Source organism: Psittacula echo (assembly GCF_963264785.1).
Source record: "Psittacula echo genome assembly, chromosome: 2".
NCBI classification, from domain to species: domain Eukaryota; kingdom Metazoa; phylum Chordata; class Aves; order Psittaciformes; family Psittacidae; genus Psittacula; species Psittacula echo.
In genome coordinates this window covers 36582487-36606765 of record NC_137737.1, presented here as the reverse complement: position 1 = coordinate 36606765, position 24279 = coordinate 36582487, and the positions used below count along the sequence as shown (strand labels likewise).

At 37.2% G+C, this 24279-nt stretch overlaps 1 protein-coding gene across 1 annotated transcript in view; it reads left to right on the top strand.

The window, feature by feature from the left end:
- Positions 1-725: 725 nt before the first annotated feature.
- The window catches only part of CFAP69 (cilia and flagella associated protein 69), a gene marked incomplete at both ends in the record, with an annotated part of 28561 nt that continues 5007 nt past the window's right edge, over positions 726-24279 (top strand). The window contains 19 exons of the mRNA XM_080611565.1: positions 726-896; positions 1173-1235; positions 2583-2648; positions 3704-3813; positions 5761-5837; positions 7281-7379; positions 9259-9408; positions 9533-9710; positions 10729-10852; positions 13323-13371; positions 13454-13575; positions 14039-14255; positions 15125-15289; positions 17403-17521; positions 17990-18108; positions 19200-19281; positions 20231-20423; positions 21034-21171; positions 23386-23462. Of these exons, the coding sequence (XP_080467691.1) occupies positions 726-896; positions 1173-1235; positions 2583-2648; positions 3704-3813; positions 5761-5837; positions 7281-7379; positions 9259-9408; positions 9533-9710; positions 10729-10852; positions 13323-13371; positions 13454-13575; positions 14039-14255; positions 15125-15289; positions 17403-17521; positions 17990-18108; positions 19200-19281; positions 20231-20423; positions 21034-21171; positions 23386-23462 (2319 nt within the window). The remainder of the gene's footprint in view (positions 897-1172; positions 1236-2582; positions 2649-3703; positions 3814-5760; positions 5838-7280; positions 7380-9258; positions 9409-9532; positions 9711-10728; positions 10853-13322; positions 13372-13453; positions 13576-14038; positions 14256-15124; positions 15290-17402; positions 17522-17989; positions 18109-19199; positions 19282-20230; positions 20424-21033; positions 21172-23385; positions 23463-24279) is intronic.

The window sequence follows — 24279 nt, the reverse complement described above, 5'->3', positions numbered from 1 at the left end:
TCACAAGAGCAGCTGTTGTTTTTAGCTGAGAGATGCAGTAGCAAACCTAGGGGTGAAAACTGTGAGCAAGTAAAATATATCCAAATCCCCTGATGCTTCTGTCCCTGCCTTTATTACTTTCCAGGCATTAGTCATCTGTTTTGTATCAGTCTATGCAGAGAAAAGATTCCTCTCCCCTTGCTCCCCACAGGCCACCTGAGACAGGGCTATCCCATCTGCACCAGCGTTTGTTATGGTGGTCTCTCACTGTGCATTTATTCATGATCAGAAGTTACAGATCAACCAGCCTCTCCCTTACAGCTCCTCAGCAAGCGGGAAAAGCCCAGCCTCTGCTCTGCACAGGACTGGGAAATTATTTTCTCGCTGTGCAAGCACTTTGTAACAGGCCACGAAATGGCATTGCTGGCAGTGTGGAGGAGGGTGTAACAACAGATGAGTATACTATTGGCGAGACGTAGAGATGGAGCACCGGAATGAGGGCAGGAGGGGCAGGACTGGGGGCTGCAGGCCGGGGAGAAGCGGGAGGCTCGCGAAGCACAGCGGGCCACATGCTGCCCGCCGCCCCGCAGCCCGGCAGCTCCGCGGCGCCGGGCACACGCAAGGCCGCAGCGGGCCTGGGCTCCGATGCAGGGAGGTGGCACCGCCCGCTCCCATGGCAACGGCGTGAGGCCGCACCGCTGCTGCCGCCGCGGCGGGCGGTCGGGTGGCAGCGTGATATCGGCACCATGGCCACCCTAGCCGTGACCGAGCCCCCCGCCTCACGGGCGCCCTCTCTCTCCCCGGCCCGCTCCCCAGCCCGCTCCCCGGGGCTGTCGCCGGCCCTTGGCCCCTCTTGTGGCGCCAGGGAGCGGCACAGGAACGCCTTGGACGCCGGCGCGGACCTCGGCGCCATCCAGGTGAGTGCCCCCGCGGCCGGGAGTCACCTTCAGTCCCTCAGCCTGCTTGTCACCGCCGGCCGCGAGGCGCTGTTATGGCCTGGCCTGGCTTGGTTTGGTTTGGCCGCTACGTCGGGCTGAGAACAAGCCCCGGGTTGTGCTCCGCACACAGCCTGGATTTAGCCGCCCGTAGGTAGATTCATGTTGGTTCAGAGCGGCACTCTTACATTTTAAGGTTTAAGCACTTTTAAAGCACAGCCTATTAAAAAATAAAGGTTAAAAGTGTGACTTTTCCAGGATACACAGCTAAGATCAGTGGATTTGAATCGCATCATTAAACTACTCGAAGATTCGAACTCAGTAAGTAAGCCTAATACTTAATTATTTCAGTTCACAGGTAGTAATGAGGCTTAGAAAAATGTTTCATACATTACTTTAGTACCCACCCCAAATAAAGCAGATGGCACCGCAGCCAGATGTGACTGACTCTAGTCAGATGTGACTGGAGCCACAGAGAGTGAAGCTGAATGGTCTGGCATTTGAACACTTCTTCTAAAGATGGTCACTGTAATAAAGAATGGTATCAGTGATGTTTTTTCTGTATATATAAAGATTATCTATATATCTCTACATATATAACCCAGTAGGGCCTCAAACAGGCAAAATTCATAGCTTATCTTGGAGTTTTAGAGTGCTGAAACCTACAGCTGAGAAACAGAAATGCATGCAGAGTACAGTTACTGAAAGTATGTCAGGAATTTATGTAATTGCTCAAGTTAACTGCCGACATATCTCCAGGGAGATGATTTTAAAGGAAGAAGAGATATACAAATTTCAGTGTTGAAAAACAGATATGAGCATTTAGGTGCACAGATTAGCATCTCATGGACTTCCACAGACTACAAGAAGATTTGGCAGACTAAATTCACTAAGCTATTAGTTACTTTTGGTCTAAACCCCTAATAATTTATACTCTTAAAACAAGCACTTGATTAAACATACCACATTTAAAGTTGATGTCCACAGAGAAGTAGTTTGTGTCTCCCGTCCCTCCCCCCGTATACAGAGCTGATGGTATAAACTGAGAGACTGAAGAAAAATGTGCTGGATGATGTTGTTTACTGCTTCTTTAGAAAGTATATGATAAAATGCCCTTAGGATTCTGGGCTTGTACATTCCTGAAACAACTTTCTGGTCTGCCTCAAGGTGCAGTGCTTTTGCCCAGCGTGGAGGTGCTCAGAAGAGCTGGAATGAATGCTGTGTATCACTGACACACCCTGACATATCCTTGCTTCAGTTGTTTTCAACTTTGAATTTGCAGACTATTTCCTAGTGGTGTCAGAGCTCTACTCTAAGCCACTTAGAGCTGCATTTTTACACATCAGTGTCATGTGTGACATAGCTTTGGTTTTATTAGGTGTCTTTCACAGAATCCCAAAGAATTTAAGAGAAAGAGCCCACACATTTCAGCTAAAGATAGGGTTTTCAAAAGTTTCTGCATTTACAAGAGCGTAGACTCTGTATTTAGAAATGAGGCTTGATCAAGGAGCTAATCCTGCTGCAAAGCACTTTCAGAATTTCCTTGTGTCTTGTGATTTTTTTAATCTGATTTCCACTTTCATTTAAACTTAAAAGGGGATAAACATAATCATTTAATGTGCTAAGGCAAACTGCAACTAAAACCTGTTTTCCATTCTTTTACTTAAGAAAGGTTTGGAAAAAGAGCAGCTGAAAAGTCTCAAGAAGGTAGCCAAGTGTTTTGAAAATGGGCTTGTATCCTTTTTGGCATTGTAGCACTCTGAATTCATGGTGTTTTATGTATGTTAATACTCTTGACTTTTCAGCAAAGTGTTTTATCATGTGCTGTGCTTCCACATGGAGAACACACACATTCTCATCATTGGCCTTCTTGTGTACACATAGCCAAGGCTGGCAGGTTAGCAAGATTCTTGGATGTTAGATTCATTTGCTACAAAATTCAGTAGAGGGATCTCACCTTTACAGTGGTTGAAAGTGCTCAAAATGTAATTAGTGTACTTTCAACTCAGCCTAGACAAGCATAATAATTGTCACTTACTTAAGAAGCAACAGATAAAATAGCAATGACTTCCAGTGAAGGAGACTTTTTAAATTAAAGTCAGACTACTTTATCTGAAATTCTTTTCATATTTAGAGTACAAATTGAATGTCTTCCAGTAATCAGAAGTACTAGAGAGGGCATGGGCATATGGAAAAATGCAATTAATTTCATACAATTCAGCTAATTGCCACAGAGATTTAAACTATCGCATTACTTCACAATCAAGTTGTGTCTAAGTACTTACAGGCAGTTTCCATGAGTCAGTGGATTTGTAGTAATTTCTTGGTCTCAGTGACCTGTTCAGATTTGATCTTGTGCCTCTACCTCTACCTTAAATTTGATAATCTCAGTATGTGTTTGAGTCCAGATTGTCAAACCTTAGTTAGTCACCTGGGACTAGATTAGGAAAGAATTTAAATACCTCAAGGATGTCTCAGAATTTAGATAGGTAAATCTGATACTGTGATGTAAAAATTTTTCATCCTGTATTTTTAAATATTCAGTACCAAAATTCCAGTGAGTTCAGCTGATAAGAAAGCAAAATCAGTTTTGCAAGAGTTGTAGAAGTAAGGCTGCTTTAAAAAGCCTAAGTGTTGGGTCATATGCTTTATTTTACATCTAACTTTGAATGTATTGGCCTTGCTTTTTCTCGGTTGTGTTTCTGAAGTATGATGAATACAGTGTTCAGCTTTTTCTTCTGATTCATAGCACTGCAAACAACCTGATTTCCTTTACTTTAAATTAAAAGCCCCTTAAAGATTTAGCACAAATAACGGAAATTCTTAACCTGTGTGCAGAAAAAATGAATGAACAAGAAGCTTTCACCAAGCCTTTATGTGAACTTATTAAATTATGTGGGTAAGTACTTCAGCCCTCATTTTAGAGTTTTAAACATTGCTTCTTAACATGTTCATACATTTTCTAAAGCAACTGAGTTATGCATACAGCAACCATTCACAACGCATCTGTATCTGCAAGGCATCTGTTACATTACCCTTCTTTTCTATGAACTGTGATTTTCTCAAATCCAGTTTCTGTTAGCATAAAGGAGGGACCAATTTTAGCAGTTCAGTATCTGTGGAACCACCTATTACATCATTCAAAACTATATTTTAATTGGCCCCAGCTTGCTTGGAAGCAAGATTGCCCAGGGTGACTGAGTAAATTGTTCTGGGACTTCTGGTCTCTGAAGATTTCAGCAGCTAAGTCCTGCTGAAGTATGCTTTGCAGTTTGAAACAAACTCTTTAGGTCTTTAGAACATGAGGTGTCACAAAGACAGCTTAGTACCTGAAGGTATTAAAGGCTTTACAAAACGACAAGCCATTGCATAAGAGAAAGAACCAAAATAGGAGCATTTGGGATTTGTAATTACTTTAAAAACATACTACATGAACTTTCAGGCATCTTCATTGTCATGATGTACTTTATTTGTAGGTGTTACCTGCACTTGTCAGTAGTTTTTTCCTCCTCAGTAATTTAATAGTTACTTATGGAAGGCTTGTAACTACAGTTACTCCTGTATTTAATTAAAATTGGAGAGAAAAAGGAAGAGAAAAATCACAGAAAGGAGTTGCATAGTAAACTAGCTATTCAAATAGGTTTTTACATAATTTCCTCTCAGCTGTTAAGACTTAATAAGGATAGAATTTCTCAGCTGAATCTTTTAGTTCTCTGAGCACCATCGGTTGTACTGCTTTCTTTTGCTGCCACACAGTGGAAAATGAGAAACTGCATCACGAAGTTTCATCTTCCGTGTTTGGCACAAGCATGACAAAACTGAGAATGAGTGTATAAAGTTGATAAAATGTAGTTGTGAGTAAGACTTTTCATTTCTTAAAGCAGTTCAGCAATAATTGTGCTGTCTGTGATGAATGTATTGTGGAAAACTGCACCCTTGGGTTTTGCTTTAATTTCTGTACTGTGGAAATTCCACCACTTTCACTACTACTTCATATGGCAAAGAGAAGCCTATAACTAGAGGAAGGGGCTATTACTTCAAATTTTCTTTCAGATAGTAGGACTCCTGTAGTAAAATTTTCCACTCTTTCATAACGGCTTCTGTTTACCTGTCTTCTTCCCACTTCTTTTTCAATGTCTGTTTCTTCCCCCTCCTCCATTTATTCCATTATTTGCTTTCTGCTTGCTTTTTCTCTGGCTGTGTTTACAGAGGTAAGCCTACCGGAAAGCTGCTTCTGCACTATGAGCTGCAGAGACCTTAACATAACATTGTAATGTTTACTCTTAGAGTATTTTTAACACTTACATGTTTATGTCATAACTAAGTATTTTGTAAATGTTATTGAATATTTCTTAATATTGTGTTTTGAAAAATAAATTTGTCTTTTGGCTATTTGGAGTCAGTTTATTAGTTTTATTTTTATCCATTTCAAGAGATCTTGCTCAGGGATAGGATCCTTTTTCTTCTACCTCTGCACATACCTATGCTTAGTTTGTCTCTGCAATAGCCTAGATAGTGCATAGATTCCAGGATTTAATCTTCTACATTTAAATGACATTTGGTTTTGGGGTGGGGTTTTTTTTTCAGTATTTCTTACTGCATCGAATATGAATTATGAAAATAGTATCATGAACGTGTACTAGTAATTGCCAGATTTTAGAACTGGAACTTTCAGTGTAGAATTAGCATTGCAAGGAATGTATTTGTCCTTGGAAAACTGCCCTTTATTTGCAAAAAATGCCAAGGAGGAGAAGGAAAGCTACTGAGCTATTCTGGTGACTTGATTAAAGTGTTCGTCTATAGTGTTTTAAGCGTAGTTGTAATATTTTTAAATTCCATTTTGCAGGTTACCGTTTCAAAAAAAGAAATCTTCCGATGAAATAACCTATTCCACAGTGGTTTCAAAATTCATTGCACAACTGGGTGAGTGTAAACTGATATGCCACAACAAAATAATTATTATGCTATAATAAAATTAACCGTATTCTTAGCACAATTTTAATTTCTTTAATTTCCATAGTAAATGTAAGTAATTTATTTCAATTATCCATTCAGACCTCTGTGCTTTTTAGTATTAGAAACCATTCTTATTTTGCTGTGCAGGTAAAATGCAGATTAGCTAGCAGTATTACCTATTTGCCAGTGTCAGAAGCTATGTGAGATAACTTTATCAGTCCATCTGAAGAATTAAACCTGTCTATAATATGTTTTATTTCATTTTGCTCTAAGAAATTGGTATATTACTACAAACACTGAAGCCTAGCATAAGGGGAATATGTATCCTTCCTGCTTCTTTGAAACCAAATGGAAGAAACAAGTGAGAAACAGTAACACCTGATTCCTAGCTCAAACCCTCAAAACCCAAAAGCCCAAGGCCTATCATCTACAAAGGCAAAACAGAAGTCAATTTAGCACCGTGCCTTACTAGGAGTAGCAGTTCTTGACTTCAGCCTCCTGCTGCATCTGAGTCATATTCTTCAGAAATCTATTTTAAGAGAGCTATTGAGGAAAAGGTGTGAAAGGCATGTCTTAATGTCACTGGACCTGTCAGTACCATCTTTTTACAACTTTGCATGTCATATTTATGATTTTCAAAGAAAATACTGCAAGCGCTGTGGGTCAAAAAGGATTTAGAATTGAGCAGGAGTGATATCAGCTCATTTAGTGGTAAGATTTAAATGGCAACGAGGTAGCACAGTCAGCCTTTCAGACATGAAAATAAAATATATATATCCTTGAAATGGGGGAGAAAAAAAATATTTTTCGAAGTCTATTTTCACAGGTCCAAGTAGATAGCAGAATGGCCTCCTGGTTTCACAAGGTTGTTTCAGGTAGTTCAGATAGTTTCAGGTTTTCTTGAGGGTACAGTGTCCAAAAAGACTCTCAAATCTAAAAGATTGTTTGTGTTATCCATGTTAGGCATGGATAGCTGGTAGCTTTCAATGGAATTCTATGTATCTTGTGGAAAAGGATCTCTTTCTGTGCTCCCTTTATGTCACATTATGTCTGCTAGAAGAAGAGCTTCTGACGCTGTAATGATGACAACAGCCTAGTGTGGTAGCTTTCTTCTGAATTCCACAACTTCTGGAATAACATCCAGTTTCTTATAAGGGTCTGTAGCCGTAAAGCAGAGGAGGTCACTTTTTGATTAACCTGATGCTACTCCTCCAAGATCCCTTTGTCCCCTTTGGTGTAGGAGTTCCTGTCCCTTGGGTATTTTATAATCAAACTTTGCACAAAATGACAGATTTGTAGGGGTATGACCAAAAGAAACACTAAATACTGTAAATAGAAGTGTTAAGATTACTTTCTAAAACAATTATAAACTTTGTAAATTACTTTTTTTTTTTTTTCTGTTTCTGACAGGTTATTTGATGAGGGTGCCAAGCTCTGAAGTTAGAATACAAATCTGTAAGTGTGTTATTAGCTTTTATAATACGGAGCCACCAAGAAAACTAGTTTCAGGTAAAGCACAGTATTTTCAAGTGCCACAGGAAATGAAGTGTATGTGATCCCAGCTACTTTGAAATGGCTCTTTTAATTAACTGTGGATTCATTTTTCTTTGTAACTATAGTTACTGTATCTCATGCATTAAATATACAGCACTGGCAAACATGCAGTTAGCACTTTTATAGAAATGCATACTCAAAATCTGAAATTAGTTCATCAATGTACAAGGAATTATTTATTACACTTAGGGGATTAGGAATATATAGTATCCAGAAAACGTGAAGTTTTCACATGTTCTCTGAAATGTGGACAATGGAGGAAGAAATAATAATTGGCATCAGAATTATAAGAAGGGAAATGTAATTTTCAACTTTGTGTACATAGGCTGGAGAGAAGCAGCTCTGGTTTCACTTGTGTTGCTTTTGAGGGATAGATCTGAGTCCATCTAAATGTGATTGAGTTCATATTATATGGACACATTCGAATATAGGCTTTGAATAGATGTTTGACTTGTCTCTGCAGAAAGAGGCTGATGATGCCTGCGTATGAGCTCAAGCATGACCCTATGGTACTAAGGATAGGCATGCAAACTGCCATCAGAATCCCCTACTGCTTATTCCTTTGACCCTTGTGATGGTGTCAGAGGCTGTTATCACGCAAAGTTAGTCATGGATCCCCTCCTGGAGGGCCACAATATCACATGCTGCAAGACAGCACTAGATTTATAGCAGATGACCATTGTCACAGTGAGGATCCCATGCAGGAGTATGTTGGATGCTATGCTCCCTTGCTGTGCTCCTACAGTGTGGCACTAGTTCCTGTGCCCTCTTGCTAGCTTTAATTTATTAGGGGGCCTGAAGAAGCTGCAGCTGCAACAGCCCTCATAGGAGACTAGAAATAGGAAAGTGTATAAATCTGGGTTTACCTTACAAACAAGACTCAAATCCTAAAAGCAGCTATGAGTGCAGTTGGTTGTATGTTTGTAAATACTTCCATTGAGATAAGTGAATGTTAATTATTGACAGATTTTGTTACTGTCCTTCAGATTTAGGAAATAAGATGTTATCACAAAAATGAAGAATGTAGTTCAGTCTAATTTTTTAAGTGAAAATCTTCATCTCTAAGCATATATATAAATCTTGACAGAGTCTGATCTTCAGAGTTCTTTTACCTATAAAGTAATATGAACTTACAGCCTATCAGAGTTTATGCTTATTTAAAATTTGTTTCATCATGTGCATTATCTGCATTTATCAGTCCTGCATTTCATATAATTTGATGTGTATATTTTTAGAAATCTAAAAGAAACTTTACTTTCATGAGTTAGAATATATACACAAAATTTCTTTTCTCAGTGCTTCTCCTTCCCTACTAATTCAGTAATGAAATATAGATTTGTATATGCAATGACAAAAGTAAAATCAGGTACATATTAGAAAGTCAAGCTTATAAATCAAAGGTTGGATTCACGTATTATAAGTAATACAATTATAGAAAGCATTAATTAGCTAGTGAATAGGCTACAGAAGAGAATTAAGTCCTGCACCAACAATTTATTGCATGACCCAAAGAAGGTTTTTTACCTGTCTATAACCCTGCTTGTTCTTTCAGTCTGTAAATTCTAGGAAACAATTAATTTATTTGTATAGCATTTTAGTCTTTTTGAAGGTGAGTGTTGGATATGCTTTAGGCACTGTTAATATGCAGATATAAGAAAAGCAGCTCTTATTGTTTATTAGTTTGGGGTTTTTTTCAAATTATTTTAGGACTAAGGAACTATGATACTTGGTTATTAATCCTTTCTTGAGAAGGGATGAATAGGACAAATGTTTTATGAAGTAAACAAATTTTTGAATATTTTCTGCATTTTAACTAAAGCTATTGTATGTGCAGGTTGCCAGCCAACAAGTGCAAACTATAAAATTCAGATGGCTGAATTAGGAGGATTAGCAGAAACTCTCGTTTTGTCACTAGCAGTAGTTGAAAGTCAACTTATTGAGAAGTTGTGGGTACTTAAAGCTCTCCAGCATCTGTCCAGCTCTGGTTAGTACAAAGTGTTCTTTCAGCAATCTCATTACCTCTGAACTTAGATCATTTGTTCTCTGAACATGCCTAAAACACTTACTGATCTACAGGGAATTACTTATTTGTATTTTCATAATTTTAGGAGCAAATTGCAGGCTTATGCTGAAGGCCCGAGCAGCCAGCAGACTCTGTTTGTATCTAAATGGTGATGATCACTCAGGGCAGCTGGCGTTCCTCTCCTCAGAAATCCTATGGAACCTGGTAGAAAATACCTCAAAAGAAGAAGTCTGTAATCAGCTCAGTAGCTTGGAATGTGTACAGTAAGTACAGGGAAGCATTTTATTAATTAATATTGTGATTTTGGAGACATCTAAAGCCTTGCTATTGTGTAGCATTTTGTTTGAAATGAATCGAGAGAAAATACAAACAGAGAATGGAGGGCTCTCATTAAATCCTCATTAAGTTTTCAGTATTAACACGTCTGATTCTCCGAAGTGGAAGCAGTGCTGATTCAGACCTCATAGACAAGCAGCCCATGATTTAGACCCCTCAGGTACCTGTTTCTATTTCAGCATGTTAGACAGCACTGTGGCCTGTGAAATGCCAGAAAATGATGTATGATCCAAGAGGAGCCTGCCAGGTAGTTTACAAACTCAGTGGCTGGGGTCCAGCTAAAAGCACATACAGTCTACATCAAAACTATTTCATTGTCAAGCCTCTCTTTATTTCATCAACTCAGCAATCCACTATCATTTGATTCTGCCACAGGGCAAGAGGAAGATCAAGGTGCTCTGCTGCATAGCGTAGGAGGTAGAGCCCTATCAATTGCTTTGTGTGATGAAAAAGTTAATTGCACCATTTTCAAACTTACACATTAGACTCAGTAGGCCATGCACTGTAGAAATGCTTGTGTTATAAACTTAGCAGAAAATTCTGTGCTATGATATACAAGGCTTAATTCTAGATAATCCGCTGGAATGAATAACAGGCTTTCCCTTAGTGAGTTACACTATTTTAACTACTTAGGATTAGACCATTTCTTCTCAATAATAATTCAAGAACATCCAGTTCCATGCTTGAGTAAATTATAACATAGACAGTGTGTTACTGTGTGCATAGTGTGCAATTTATAATACGTGCATCTTGTGTATATGCTTAAAATGGATGTCAAGTGGTATACATAAGAATCCATTCATAATCATGTTTTAAGTTATTTCTCTTGCACTTAAACCCTAAGGCTTTGACAAGTATGATGCTGAATGAGAATTCATATACCTAGAGCTGTCTAAATATAGAATATGAAAAGAAAAGGTAAAATGCATTTCACTTTCTTTTAAGTACTTTGAAAGAAGTATTTGAAGACCTACTTATGCATGGTTTCCGGCATTGTGATCGTCAGCTACGGAATGACCTCTTGGTGTTTGCCACGTTACTAGCTGAAAATCCTGCAGCACCTATGATTGTAAGTATTTATAGATATATTCCAGAGACTGATAACTTCTCTTTTACTATTATATAATCAAGTATTTTTCCGCATTAGGGTTCTACTCTGTCTCCAGTGCTTTTCTCTTTCTCAGATTACCCTTTTTCTTTCTGCCGTTCCCTCTATCTCAGAGAGACCTCAAATCTGCAGATCACTGGCCTGGAGTACTAGCAGCAACCTTATTTAATACCTAGAAAATTACACTAACATTATTTATGTGCAAAACTTAACGTTAACTCTTGTATTCTTGTACAGCTTCTCAGATGTGCCATTCTGTTACAATGAGTTTTGCATTAAATCTCATTTGTTGTTTGAAAATGTAGGAGTACAGGCTATATTCAGATGGCTCAAATTCAGCTGAAGTATCTGTGCCTCATAACCAGGAACAAGAAGGTTTGCTCAGAAGCTTTAAATAAGATGTTGAGAAAATAACAACTTAGATCCAGTTAATAAGAGGCACAAAAATTCTTTTTAAGACTATGTCATATAATTGTAGTCCAGAATACACTAGGGTTGCTTGCCTAACAAGTAGGTGACTTTGTTCTTCTGTAATATTCCAGAATATTTAAGAGGAGCCTACAGAGAAGTTAACTTTTTATGGATGTTAATACTCTTCTACTCTCTTGTTTTACAATTGAGATTTAGAATTTTAATGACAGTATGACATATGTATGGAATAAATAAGCAATCAAATTCCTCTAGATCTTTTCACTATTTAGGAATGGATTGCTTTCAAGGAATTAATCCCTCAACTTCAGTCAAAGGTTCCCAATGGCTGTGTTACTAAATAGATTTTATTGTCTCTAATGAAGATTACAGATTTTTCATTCAAGTTTTCCATTTTATTACTAACCATTATGGAATGTCTGTTATATCATCACAGCAACATACTTGATGTCTAAAAGATTCAAATTGTTTATCTGGCTGTAGAAACATGTCTTTTTCCTACAAGATAAATAACCAAGACACATATTTTTAATGCCTTATACTACAGGGAAGAAAAATAGTTTCAATGCAAGGAAAAAATGAAAATATCGTACTTTAGATTCTGTATTCTCAGCCTCCCTAGAGATTTTACAAGGTACTGGGTATAAGCAGTAGGTAGACAGAAACATTAACATTACTGTTGAATCCTGCCTTGTAGATAATACCAGAGAAATTATCAGCAGAATGTTCTCTTTTTTTCTTCTTATCTAAGCAACTTGAGAAAATCAGTCTTCCATTTCACATAATTCAGAAATCAGCACAGGAATGTGAGCGTTTGAAAAGGAAAATAATTTTCTCACCACAAGTAAATTGAAAATTATATGTAAAATAAAGCTTATAATGGTATTAGTTATTATCTCTGTGTTAGAACAAAACTGTCTGTTTGGTGATTGCTTACTGTTTCCATTGCAATTTAGTACTGCATTAATCAGCAAGGAGAAAACATTAAGAAGTTCTGATGTTGTTTTTTTATTTAACCACTTTGCAATGGCTTTGTACAGATAATACAGATACCACAGAGACAAAACCTAATAGGCAATATAGTTGTGTACTTCAATATTTTCTTTAAAATTTTCTGATTGTTCAAATTGTGTGTGTGCTGACCTCCAGAACTAGGCTGAACAAATCTGAGCCCAGCTGCTGCAAAACTAGTAGAACCACTTGATTCTGTGGGGTGTTCTGTGAGCTCTGCTCCTCTTGGGAGCTGGTGGAAGGCTCTGTGTTGGCTTTGCCAGAGTACTGAGGCCAAGCTAATGTATTCTGTTGCTCAAGAAGAATAATGTACCAGTAACCATGGCTTCTAATCACCTCAGAAACAAAGCTCAGTTGCCTAAACTGTGCTGCATAAACACTAATTGGCCTTGGCCCTATCCATAGTTATATCTGACATAATTGTCCTGTTAGCTTTCTAGGAGCTGTGAATTCCAAGATGTTATTTTTTTTAATTTCTTATAAGTCACATTTGTAAGTGCATGTTGTTCATACATGCAGTTTTCATGTGCTTACTTGTAAACGCACTGCAGTTGAATGTAAGTGCATGCACAACTGAAGTCACAAAATTGTATGTACTGATGATCCTTTTGTACAAACTTACACATGCATGAATACGTTTTGAAAACCACAACTCTAACAGTAGTGAGAACATGGTCTTCTTGCGTGGTATATAGTAGTGAATAAACGTTTTTGGGATTTCCCCATAGATTGAAGTTCAGACTTGTACTGAATGAGACAAAAATTTCACTAATTGTACCCTTAGGACTGCAGTTAGTATTGTAAAATGTCCAAATGGTTTATCTTCTTGATCAAATTCTCTTTATTCTGCTATAGGATATATTAAACTCTGTTCTGGGAAAAAGGAAAAAAACAAACAAACAAACAAACAAAAAAACCCTAAAATTAAATCATAAGTCTTAATTTCACTGCAATTGAATTTAATTAATGTATTTTTTTTGAATACCTATAGGAAAGTGGATTTGCAAAGCTGTTAATAGCACTCGCAACATTTACTGAAGGTAAGAGATTTTGTACTGTATAAGTACACTATTTTTACTTTTAATCGTGTTTTTTGTAACCTATCTACAATTTTCTTCATAGTTAAAATTCCCAATCCCTTGGTGAAAGGTCTTAAACTTATCCGCTGTTATGAGGACTTCGAGATGAAGAAATTGCTATTTCACGTAATAGGAGTCTTATCTAAAGACCCACGTGCTGTGCAGGTAAGTTGTAACAGAACAGAAGATATAGCAAGCAAAAACAACAACAAAAAAAAATAGAATTCAAAATAATCACAGGAATATTATAGTGCAGTAGACTGAAATCTCCTGTTCTCCAAGTCAAGTATTTATACACAGCTTTGGAACAAGTCTTGCTGTTTGAAAGAAGCATAGAGTTTTCATTTTAGAAAAGCTACAAACCTAGACCAGGAAAATTAGCTGACAAGTGACTGCCAAGCATTATTGAAATATATGTGAAGAACATAATCATGTTTAACAAACCACAGTCTGTGGGAATGCTACCAAATATAAACAGAGCTTGTCTGTACTTGTAGCCTTCATGACATGCTTTCTCAATAAAAAATAATTTTCTTAGTGAACAATGATAAAGTTGACTCATTGCTTTAGATTGTTCTTACTTGCATGTGAAACCTGTAACCTGTCTCTCTTTGTCTTGACTCTGCAGCTTCTCAGTGAAAATGATGTTATGCCAGCTTTGCTTTATTATGTAAAACCAAATCAAAAGCTTGGATTTTATGAATGGTCTGCTGCTCAGTATGAAGAATTACAGCTTCATGCAATTGCTATTTTAGCTTCTGTGGCTCCCTTGTTAATAGATGAATATTTGTCCTGCCAAGCGAATACTCTTCTCCTTGTGTTTCTAGAATGGTGTATAGGCCAAGGTAAGTACATGCTTATGACTTTTCATCCACAGTAACCTCAAAACAAAACTCAACTGAGCTTACTTTCTTTGACAGGAAGGAAAAATGCAAAACTCATGAAGTCAGAATGATTCTTTTTCAATAGGTCACTTAGGAAAGTAATCTTTCTTAAGAAAAAAAAAAACAAAGGGTGAGCCAGTGCCCTCTTCCCTGTGTACCACCATACTGGCATTCCTTCACGTGTGGGCAGCCACATATCTCTACTGCCTGTGTTTTAAGCTCGTCAGATACAGTTATTGTGGCAACAAGTCCAACCAGTAGTTCTTGCCATGAGGCAGGACGCATTAACTCAAATTGGAGAGCTGTACAAAGTGAGATAGTTCACAGGCTAAAGCTGGCTTGGGGCCATCAGCTAAGAGTATGGGCTAAACAAAAAGACAACCAACTGCACCTAATTTCATTGCCTGGTTTTCTGGGGATGGATAGTTTCCTTTATAAAATGTAATATGTTTTTCTAGAAAGAATTTTTCATTTGGGTCTAAGAGACATCAAAAGGTTGATATTGTGTGTCATGCTAGAAAAGATTTTTTCAGTTTTGTAGACTGCTCATTAACCTAGTAAGGTTAAAAAAAATTCTAATAATTTTAAATGCTCATCCAAGTCATACTTTTCTTACAAATTTAAGAAGTGTAGCTTTGTACAAAAAGGCTTATTACTAGGTAGTTTTGAACAAGAAGCCTTTCTAACATGAAGGGGTTTTGTTTGGTTTTAGCTTACACTAATAAGGTGGGGTTTGGGTTGGGTTTTTGTTTCTGAGCACATTATTTTTTCTGAACACACACTGTCTGCCAAAAGAATAAAACAAAGTATGTATTGCAATTGCTCCACAGATGCTTTCTTTGGTCAAGGTAACAGTTTCCATGGAACAAGTGGTCGTGGCAACAAACTTGCACAAATGCGCTACAGCCTGAGAGTGCTGAGATCTGTTGTGGCGCTTTACGATGATGCTGTGAACCTTAATTTGTGTGACCAGGGAGCAATTAGCCAGCTACTGGGTAAAGCACAATTTTTATTGCTGTACTTATATTAGGACATTTCTGTTAACGCTAAGAATGTTCATGGTTCTGGTTTTATGTGTTACTGCTCTGACTGCTGAAAAACTTAAAAATCTCTGACTGGATTTTGAATTTTGTTACACCTTAACCCACATAATTGAATGAATTAAACAAAACAGACAGCTGTAAAAACCTAGGTGCTTAATTTCAGAGTGAAAGCTGCCCCTTCTCCCTTCATTATACCACATTTGTTACATCTTATTTTCATTGTGATAGTTCCTAGAAACTCCAGCTATGAGTCTTGTTCTATCTAAGTCTATTATAGAATCCTAGAATCATAGACGGGTTTGGATTGGAAAGGATCATCTAGTTCCAACCCCTCTTCCATGAGCAGGGATGTCCCACACCAAACCATGTTGCCCAAGGCCCTGTTCAGCCTGGCCTTGAACACTGCCAGGGATGGAGTATTCACCACTTCATTGGGCAACCTGTTCCAGTGCCTCACCACCTCCATAGTAAAGAACTTCCTTCTTATATCTAACCTGAACTGCCCCTGTTTAAGTTTGAACCTGTTGCCCCTTGTCCTATCACTACAGTCCCTAATGAAGAGTCCCCCTCTGGCATCCTTGTAGGCCCCCTTCAGATACTGGAAGGCTGCTATGATGTCTCCATGCAGACGTCTCTTCTCCAGGCTGAACAGTCCCAACTTTCTCAGCCTGTCTTCATACGGGAGGTGCTCCAGCCCCCTGATCATCCTCATGGCCCTCCTCTGGACTTGCTCCAACAGATCCATGTCCTTCTTATATTGAGAACACCAGAACTGTACACAGTACTCCAAGTAGAGCAGAAGGGCAGGATCACCTCCCTCAAGCTGCTGGTCACGCTCCTTTTGATGCAGCCCAGGATATGGTTTGTTTCTGGGCTGTGAGCGCACACTGAACCCAGCTCATGTTACTTTTCCCATTGATCAACACCCCCAAGTCCTTCTTCACAGGGCTGCCCTGAATCTCTTCTCTGCCCAACCTGTAGCTGTGCATGGATTGCCCCGACCCAGATGTAGGACCTTGCACTTTGCTTTGTTGAGCTTCATAAGGTCGGCATTGTCCCACCTCTAAATCACGTCAAGGTCCCTCTGGATCCCATCCCTTCCCTCCAGTATGTTGATCAACCCACATAGCTTAGTGTCATTGGCAAATTGCTGAGGGAATGGTGTCACTTTCCATAACTCTTCTTTAAATAGAAGAAAATTAATAATATACTTTTATATGAATAACATTATGAGTGAATAAAAGCAGAATAAAACTGCTTAACCATTGCTCCTTCAAATTTAGACCATTTTCTTGTTCAGTAACACATACCTATTGTTAAATTTGGCTTTAAGTTCCAATACAAACAGGTTTAAGTTCTCTTCTTACAATAATAAGTAAGTTTCCAATACTCTGAAAGAGTTGTATTGAAAGAAACAAAACAGGTAAGATCCTTTGGAATTCAAGGAGTATGTTCTGATAGAAAGCCTAGAAATAACAGATTTTATATCCTCAGTTGAAAGTTGAACTCCAGTGAAGACAGATTTTAGTGAAAGCAAAATTAACTCTATTCCTTATGTATTAGATTTAAGTAACTCTTCTTAATTTGGAGGACTTCTTTGTTTGAATGACCTCTTTCACATAGTGGTTCCAAGGCTGATTTTTTCAACAGTGGTGGTGTTTTAGGTCTCCCACATTTCCACTGTTAGTGCAAATGTTAGTGAGGCTGTACAGTAGCGCAAATCAGTAAGTTCATCGCCTTTTTGTAAGTTACCTAATCCAGTTCAGTTCCCTGAACTCATTGCAATGGCACAATACACGGGGCATCACAAAGAAGTCTCTGCAAGCTACTATTGTCTACTATCATTTACTCTGTCACCAAGAGTAAAGCCCATGAAACTACAGCATCAGAGTGCTGCACTTCTGTAAGCTAGTACAAAACACAGGAGAGAAAACTGAACCGCATAAGTAGATTCCTTTAAAAATTCCTTGGTGTAAATTTGATTTTTAATTCCTTGTCAGAAGCTGTTGTAGAATTCTAGCTTGTGTATAGGACATTCACATGTATAAAATATATTCACCTACAGACATCCTAAAGTATGCAGTAAACAAATCTAAAGAGAAAGAAGATGCCGTTCTACTGGAAATCCAAGCTGATATATTATTTATTTTGTCTGCTGTCTGTAAAAATGATCTCCTCAGAAAGGTATGTATCTTTCTGCCTCACACTGTGAAGAAAATATTAAAGCAGGGTATATTTTAATTTGAAGTATAGTGTTTCTATTATTATTATTATTAATTATTCAAAAGCAGATGTCAATGGCACTTTATTGCTAACCAGTCAGGTTTGATAATCGGGTATTGTGACAGTGACAGTTAAGATTCAAAATCACTCAGAAATCCACTAGGAAGTGTCTCACCTATTTAATTGCTAATTTACATAATTTGGAAATTAATATATGAAAGTGTTAACAAATGAGATTAGCAGTTCAGAAAAACTGAAAATCTCTTTTTCTCATGTATATTGTAAGGGATTTATCTTGCTCTTGCAAGTGCAGTGAATTTATTATGATATAAATATTTCATTTTTTCAATTTCCTTTATATTTTCTTATATGTAGCTATTTAGTAAATATCATTTAAGAAACATGTTGCTTTAATTAACGTTTCAACAGGAACTCTTCAGCTATGAAGGAGTGGATATACTTATCCCATTCATTCAGATGGATCCAAAGAAATTATGTAGTGGATTAGGCCACAATTTTCTCCTCTTAAGTGCACTCGACTACTTGTGGTTGGTAAAGTATTTTGGCAGCAGTAACTCTTAAAAATGACAAGTCATGTATTTTTAGGTCTGCAGTACTATGGGTTTTCCCTGCACATATAGGCTTTTCTTCTATTTGCAAAGTATAAAATTCCTTCATTCAATAAAAATGATTAAAAAAAAAAAAAAGAGGATATTATGCATATATTCTCTTCTATTAAACAGGGGATCAATATGACAACCTAACTCCCTACACAGCAGTCTTAACTCCCCACACAGCGTGACCTCCTGAAATGTGGAATCACCTAAGGCTTTCTAAAAGAGGTGTATGGTTGGAGTCTGTAAATAACTTCAGAGAAGTAAACAGAAGGCAGGAATAGACCATTATTAGCTAAAAACTGCATAAGCATAAGAAGTGGTTGTAAACTTGCTCTATGGGGCTAGAAATATTTTAAAAGTTGCTATCAGAGAATGTCAATACACAGGAGGATAACCAAAAGTTAATTTGCTGTAAGACAGAGGTTGATAAATACATTGAAAGCCAAAAGGTATGTTTGCCTGGCAGAAAATACCAATGCAGGAGATCTCTTGTTTCTCTGTTAATGACCATAATTGAGGAAATAAGAGAATGAAGCAGTAGTAACATGAATGCTGGTTTTATGATCATTTTAAGCTGGGAGAAGCAAATACTGTTGCCAAAAAAAAAAAAACAAACCAGTCTTGCTTGTCTCGCCCCTTGATTCTGCTGGCAGAAAATTCACACAGTCTTGCAGTAAGCCAGATCAGGGACATGATCTAGCTAAATTTTAGCCTCTTTTACTGAGTTAGTTTTAGTTCAAATCCATATTCTAATCCAATTCATTGTCAGCCTGCCAAATTTCTTGGTCTGCTACAAGGAAGATGTGCCACCTGCAAGAGAAGAAAGAGCAGTCAAGTAGGGTATGTTTAGTTACATGGTGTAAATGAAAAGGCATGTGAAACATGATTTTTTGACTCCCTGAAGATATGAAGCGTATTGCATAGCAAATGAATTTGTGCAATTCTGTAAAGCAGATTTGATGTTTGTAAAATATTCTAAAGTATAAAAATGTTTCTACACAATGAAATTATTTCTGTTTAAGGTCCTGTGTCCTTGGATGTTACATTGCAGAGGATTATTTTCTTGAAAAACAGGGCATTTTTCTCCTTCTGGATTTGTTGGCAGTAAGTATTTTAATTATTGTTTTTACAGAATGGAAGAGTAGTAAAACAACATGGAAAGTTGCATTATTTTGTTACAGTATCTCCTAAGATGATTATAATACTAACAAAAAGATCAATACATGTAATTCTGTGAGATAGGAAGGTGATCATACACCAGGATAACTCCCTAGAAATGATTGCATGGATTTTCCAAGTAAATAAGAATTTGGCAGAGGAGGCTTTAAATTTAACAAGAATTTACTCTTTTTAAAAAGAAAAGCTATGCTCTTACTTTGGATGACATCTCTGTTTCGAAAAGCACCTCACTTCTTACTTCATATTGAAGTTAGTAAGAGCAGAGTTAGTATATACTTGAAGGCTTTAAAAGTTTTGATGTTTAAGGTTACTTTGTACATGTATCTTGTCTGTATAGGTCTTGGACATAATGCTAGCACAGGCATTTCACCTCTTACAAAATCAGCATGCACCTTCCTTGTTTCATTCCCTCCTCATTCTCACTAGCTGTACTGCCTTGTCTCTGATACCCTCGAAGTGCAAGGCTGTAGACCCTTCCCTACTCTCAGCTGCTGGTAAAAGTTCTGGCCACAGAATAGAACAGGTGCCGTGTGGTACAGCTCAGCCACTGCCTTCAGCGTCTATTTCTTATAAAAATAAATCTTGGTAGTAGTAAATTCTCCAGCAATAGAGCCTGGAGGCATTTACACACAGGTATGCACATCTTACATGATCCTACATTATTCTCCTAATGTTCTTTGATTTATGGAACTTTACATGGCAGGATTCCAGAAACTTGACAGATTTACAAGTTTATCCAGCAATTTTGTGCAAACAGCTGTGATGAAAAGCTTGCAGTTACTTGATCACATTATACAATTTCTCTATTTTTGAAGGTAGACATCACTGTGTTTTGAACAGTATAAAACATTTTTTTCCTTTTCCCTTCACCAAGGTAAAGCAAAAGAACCTGTGCAATATAATCCTTGGAATCTTGGTTGAATTTTGTGACAACCCTAAAACCACTTCACACATCAGTACTTGGCGAGGGGAGAAAGATCAAACAGCAGCTAGCCTTCTAATACAATTATGGAGACAGGAAGAGTTGGATCTAGGAATCAAACGTGATCACTATGGAAGGATTGTTGGTAAGTTTTATGATGCATGTGAAACTCTGAGCAGTTCCAACGAAAGAAGTAAAACAAAGATGGTATTTCATTTTGTAGTCCGAATTCTGATGAAAGTAAATTATAATATTTATAGCTCTATGCTGTAGTTCTTCCCAAATACAAAATACCTCCTAGAGCCTGGCCACTAGATGACATTTTCTACATCAGCTGGGAATGAACCAGGTAATAACAGAACCACGGTTGCTTTGTCATGAGCCATGAAAAGCTCCCGAACAGCTTTTCTAATAATGGGCAGTTAAACTACTGAATTTTTTCCACAAAAGGCATTGTATTTTGTTATATGTTATAAAAAGAAGTAAGGCCAGTGCTATGTTCTTGCAGAACTTTAGTCATGCTAATTCGTATTTCCCAAATTATGTTCAAATTCATGTCCAGACTATCAAAATTATTTACATAGTGCCCACAAAGTAAGATTGAACTATCTTTTGGAGGAGAAATCACACAAAAGAGTATGTCCATAGCTGCCTGCAAAAGATCCTCATACTTCATTACATAGATAACATTTTCTTTAATAGCTTTGGGAATAGCTTCATTCTTCTCCTCTGGTTTTGTGTTTTGAAATTATTAGACATGAAGAGACCTATTACTAGCAGCTTCCAGAAACAGCAAGAGGTCATTCCCTTGCCTGCCAACTGTCCCAGCTTTGCCATCATGGAAATTTCAGAAAACATACTGGCAAAACTTTATTCATTATTGTGCAAGCTAGGTAAGACAAGTGAATTGCATTTTCAATGTCATATTTGTCATTAAATTGAATTTGTTCACTGGAAATCAATAAAGTCACTATAAAAAAAGTCAAAGGAAACTAGGAGAAGCATCATTAACACTCCATTGATGTTTGCTCATCCTGTTCTTAAAAGTCCCAGTTCTTGAGGATTTTAAGACTTCCCCAGTACTTTGCTGTCCCTACCATTAGGAGGAGTTTTCCTAGAATTAAACCTAAAATTTGCTTGAAATTTTATGTAATTTGCGTTCCCACACACAATATCTCTTTCACATAACACTTTTACATTTAATTTTATTTCCTTAGATTGAGATGTTACTCACCGATCCCATTTTCTAGCATGACCTCTAATTTTTTGCACTGTTTTGGGTTTTTTTCTTGAGTCTTTCCAATTGATTCACATTCTTTTGATCTCTAGTGTCCCAAAACTGAACACAGTAATCCAGAAGCCTCACTGCCACATAGAGCTGCATTACTCATCTTTTAAATAAACATTCTGACATTAATATAACAATGCTGTATTCATTGTAGCATATTGTTTGCTTATTTGACTTAGGATCTTGTACAGTCAACTACCATCCTGGATTTGCACATATGACTATTCTTACATTTAGAACTTTTTATTTGTCCTTACTGGATTAAATTTTGTAGGTTTAGATCATTTTTTGGATTGGCAAAATTAATTTGCATTTTAATCTTTTCATTCAAAATGCCACAGTCGCTACTAATTCTGTGCTCTTTGTACACTGAATAATACACATTACACCCTTGTCTAAAAACCTAACCTGAAGTCAAGATACACAATAAAATCTTGCATATCCATAAGATCTCTTATCTGGCTATAGAAAAAAGCTAGATCTCAGTTTTTACTAATTCATGTTGGATATAAATGTTTTCACTGTTACATTTAGCTGCATAAACACTATTTGCTTAATCATTTGTTTCAGTCTTTTTTTGTGAACTGAACTGACCTAATATTCTGTGGCTTGTCCTTCCCCTCTTTTAGAAATAGGTATTATGTTTGTTTTTTCCTGTCCATCCTCCACAGATTCAAAGATGATCAGTAATTGTTCTGAGATTGCTTCAGCCAGTTCCCTCGGTAACCTAGAGAGCCAACTGTGTTGAAAACATCCTTAGTTTCTCTAATAAACTATAGCTAGTTCTTCCTCTGTTGTAACCCAGGTTCTTACAAATTTTTATTATGTTAATTATGTTAAATGTTGGATCACAGCTAAATTCTTTATTAAAGCAAAAAGACATGAGATTTTCTTACAGCTTCCTCCTGTGTTCATACATACCTCGTGTTAGTCGTATGTCTCCTGTGAAGTACTGAAATGACATGAGAGTGGATAATAAAAGAAATGGAAATATTTTTATAGTCTTTTCAAAGCATCTTCCTCTTACTGTAGTGATGCTCCATAACAGCCTTTAACATGGTGATCAGGAAAAACAGCATGAATTGGTCTGTGTTTATGATATTTCTTAACTTCAAAAATGATGTGATTATAGTCTAATAGATAGATCCTACATTCCCAGTTACCACACAGATGGTATGATGGGGTCTAGAATGAGATTTGACAGATATGGTTCGGTTTTTTACCATCAAATATAATTAACATTCATCATGCAAAAAAAGAGAAAGATATAGTCTCAACAACCATACCCCTCTACCTTATTCTTTTACATATATTGTAAATGTGTTTTTTAAAAGATGGACTCATACTCAAGGATTATGCTCAAGGCTCAAGTCTTTGAGATGGAGGACACTCCCATTACACAGCTTTGAAACAAAATACTGGACATCCTGTAATATGATTCTCCTTTTGGCTGCTTCACAGCTAAAGCAAACTGTGCTGAATTGCTTCTTTAGAAACTGACCTGTGGACTCAACTGTCTGCTTTAAGGAAAGATCAAACCCTTTCCACAAAAGCATAGCAAATCCTGGCTTTCCAAGCGATTGGAAGGTTACTGGAGCCACTCATAAGTAAAGAGTTAGTATAGAGAGAATTTATTAAGGAGAAAACAGAGGGTTTATCACTAAAAGCCTGCTCAGGATTTTAAGAGTGACTGGTATATGTGATGAAGATTTTGTATGTGATTATATGACAAATAACACGGTGTCTTTTTTACTAGAACGTTACATTTTAAGATAATTTCAGGATGCTGTTAACACCGACATGATCCATTTTCTTTTAGGTTTTGAAAATTTACCTGGCTTATCGGCTAAGGACCGTGTCACACTTGCTATCATACAGCATTATATTGACTTCAAAGTGAGTATTGTGTTAGAAGATCTTACTATTGTGTCTGTGTTTGCAAAAATAGCAAGTATATGTGAGGATACAACAAACAAATAGCCCTTCAAAAGCTGTGTCACAAGTTGCCTATAGTTTCATAGTAAGCCAGTATTTACCATCCAAAGAAACAACCCTACCTCCGTCATTGCAGCACTCCTCAGACTCTGTACTGTTACAAATGTTTGTGAGTGCATAGAAAATAAGACTAGAAACCAACATTACTTAAAAATAACTCTGAGAAAAATAGATTTAACTGTTTACCAACTCAAGAAACAGGAATGCACCAGAATAGAAGTAAGAAATTAGGGAAGGCCTGGAGAGTAGGACTGCCTCTTTGTCAGTAAAGTCAGTTTAGGGGAGTGGTGGCTTACTATTAAAAATTACTTTAAATACACATTCTCATAAAGGTTTTTCTGTACTTTCCCATCTTTGTCCCCACATGCAGTATCCATCCATACTGTCAAAAGTTAAGAATGATGTGCCTATAGGAAAAAAGAACAGGATAATGAGCTTTGTGGGAGCCATCCTGTTCAAAAGATCCTTCAGTTTATGCCAGTTTCTCCTTAGAAATGAAGTATGTGAGATCTTGAAGTGTTCAGGAACTAGCAAGACTTAATCTTTAGTTGATAATTCCAGCTTTGGTTTCTGTCTCACATTGCAGTTTGATCTGATCATGTGTGTAATTTGAGATTTTAAGAACTAGCCAGCAAGACAAAATACTTCACTCTCGTAATGTGATATCTTGTAGCTATATGTATTTCTTCTGAGTTTCTGTAGTTGTCAGCATTCCTGT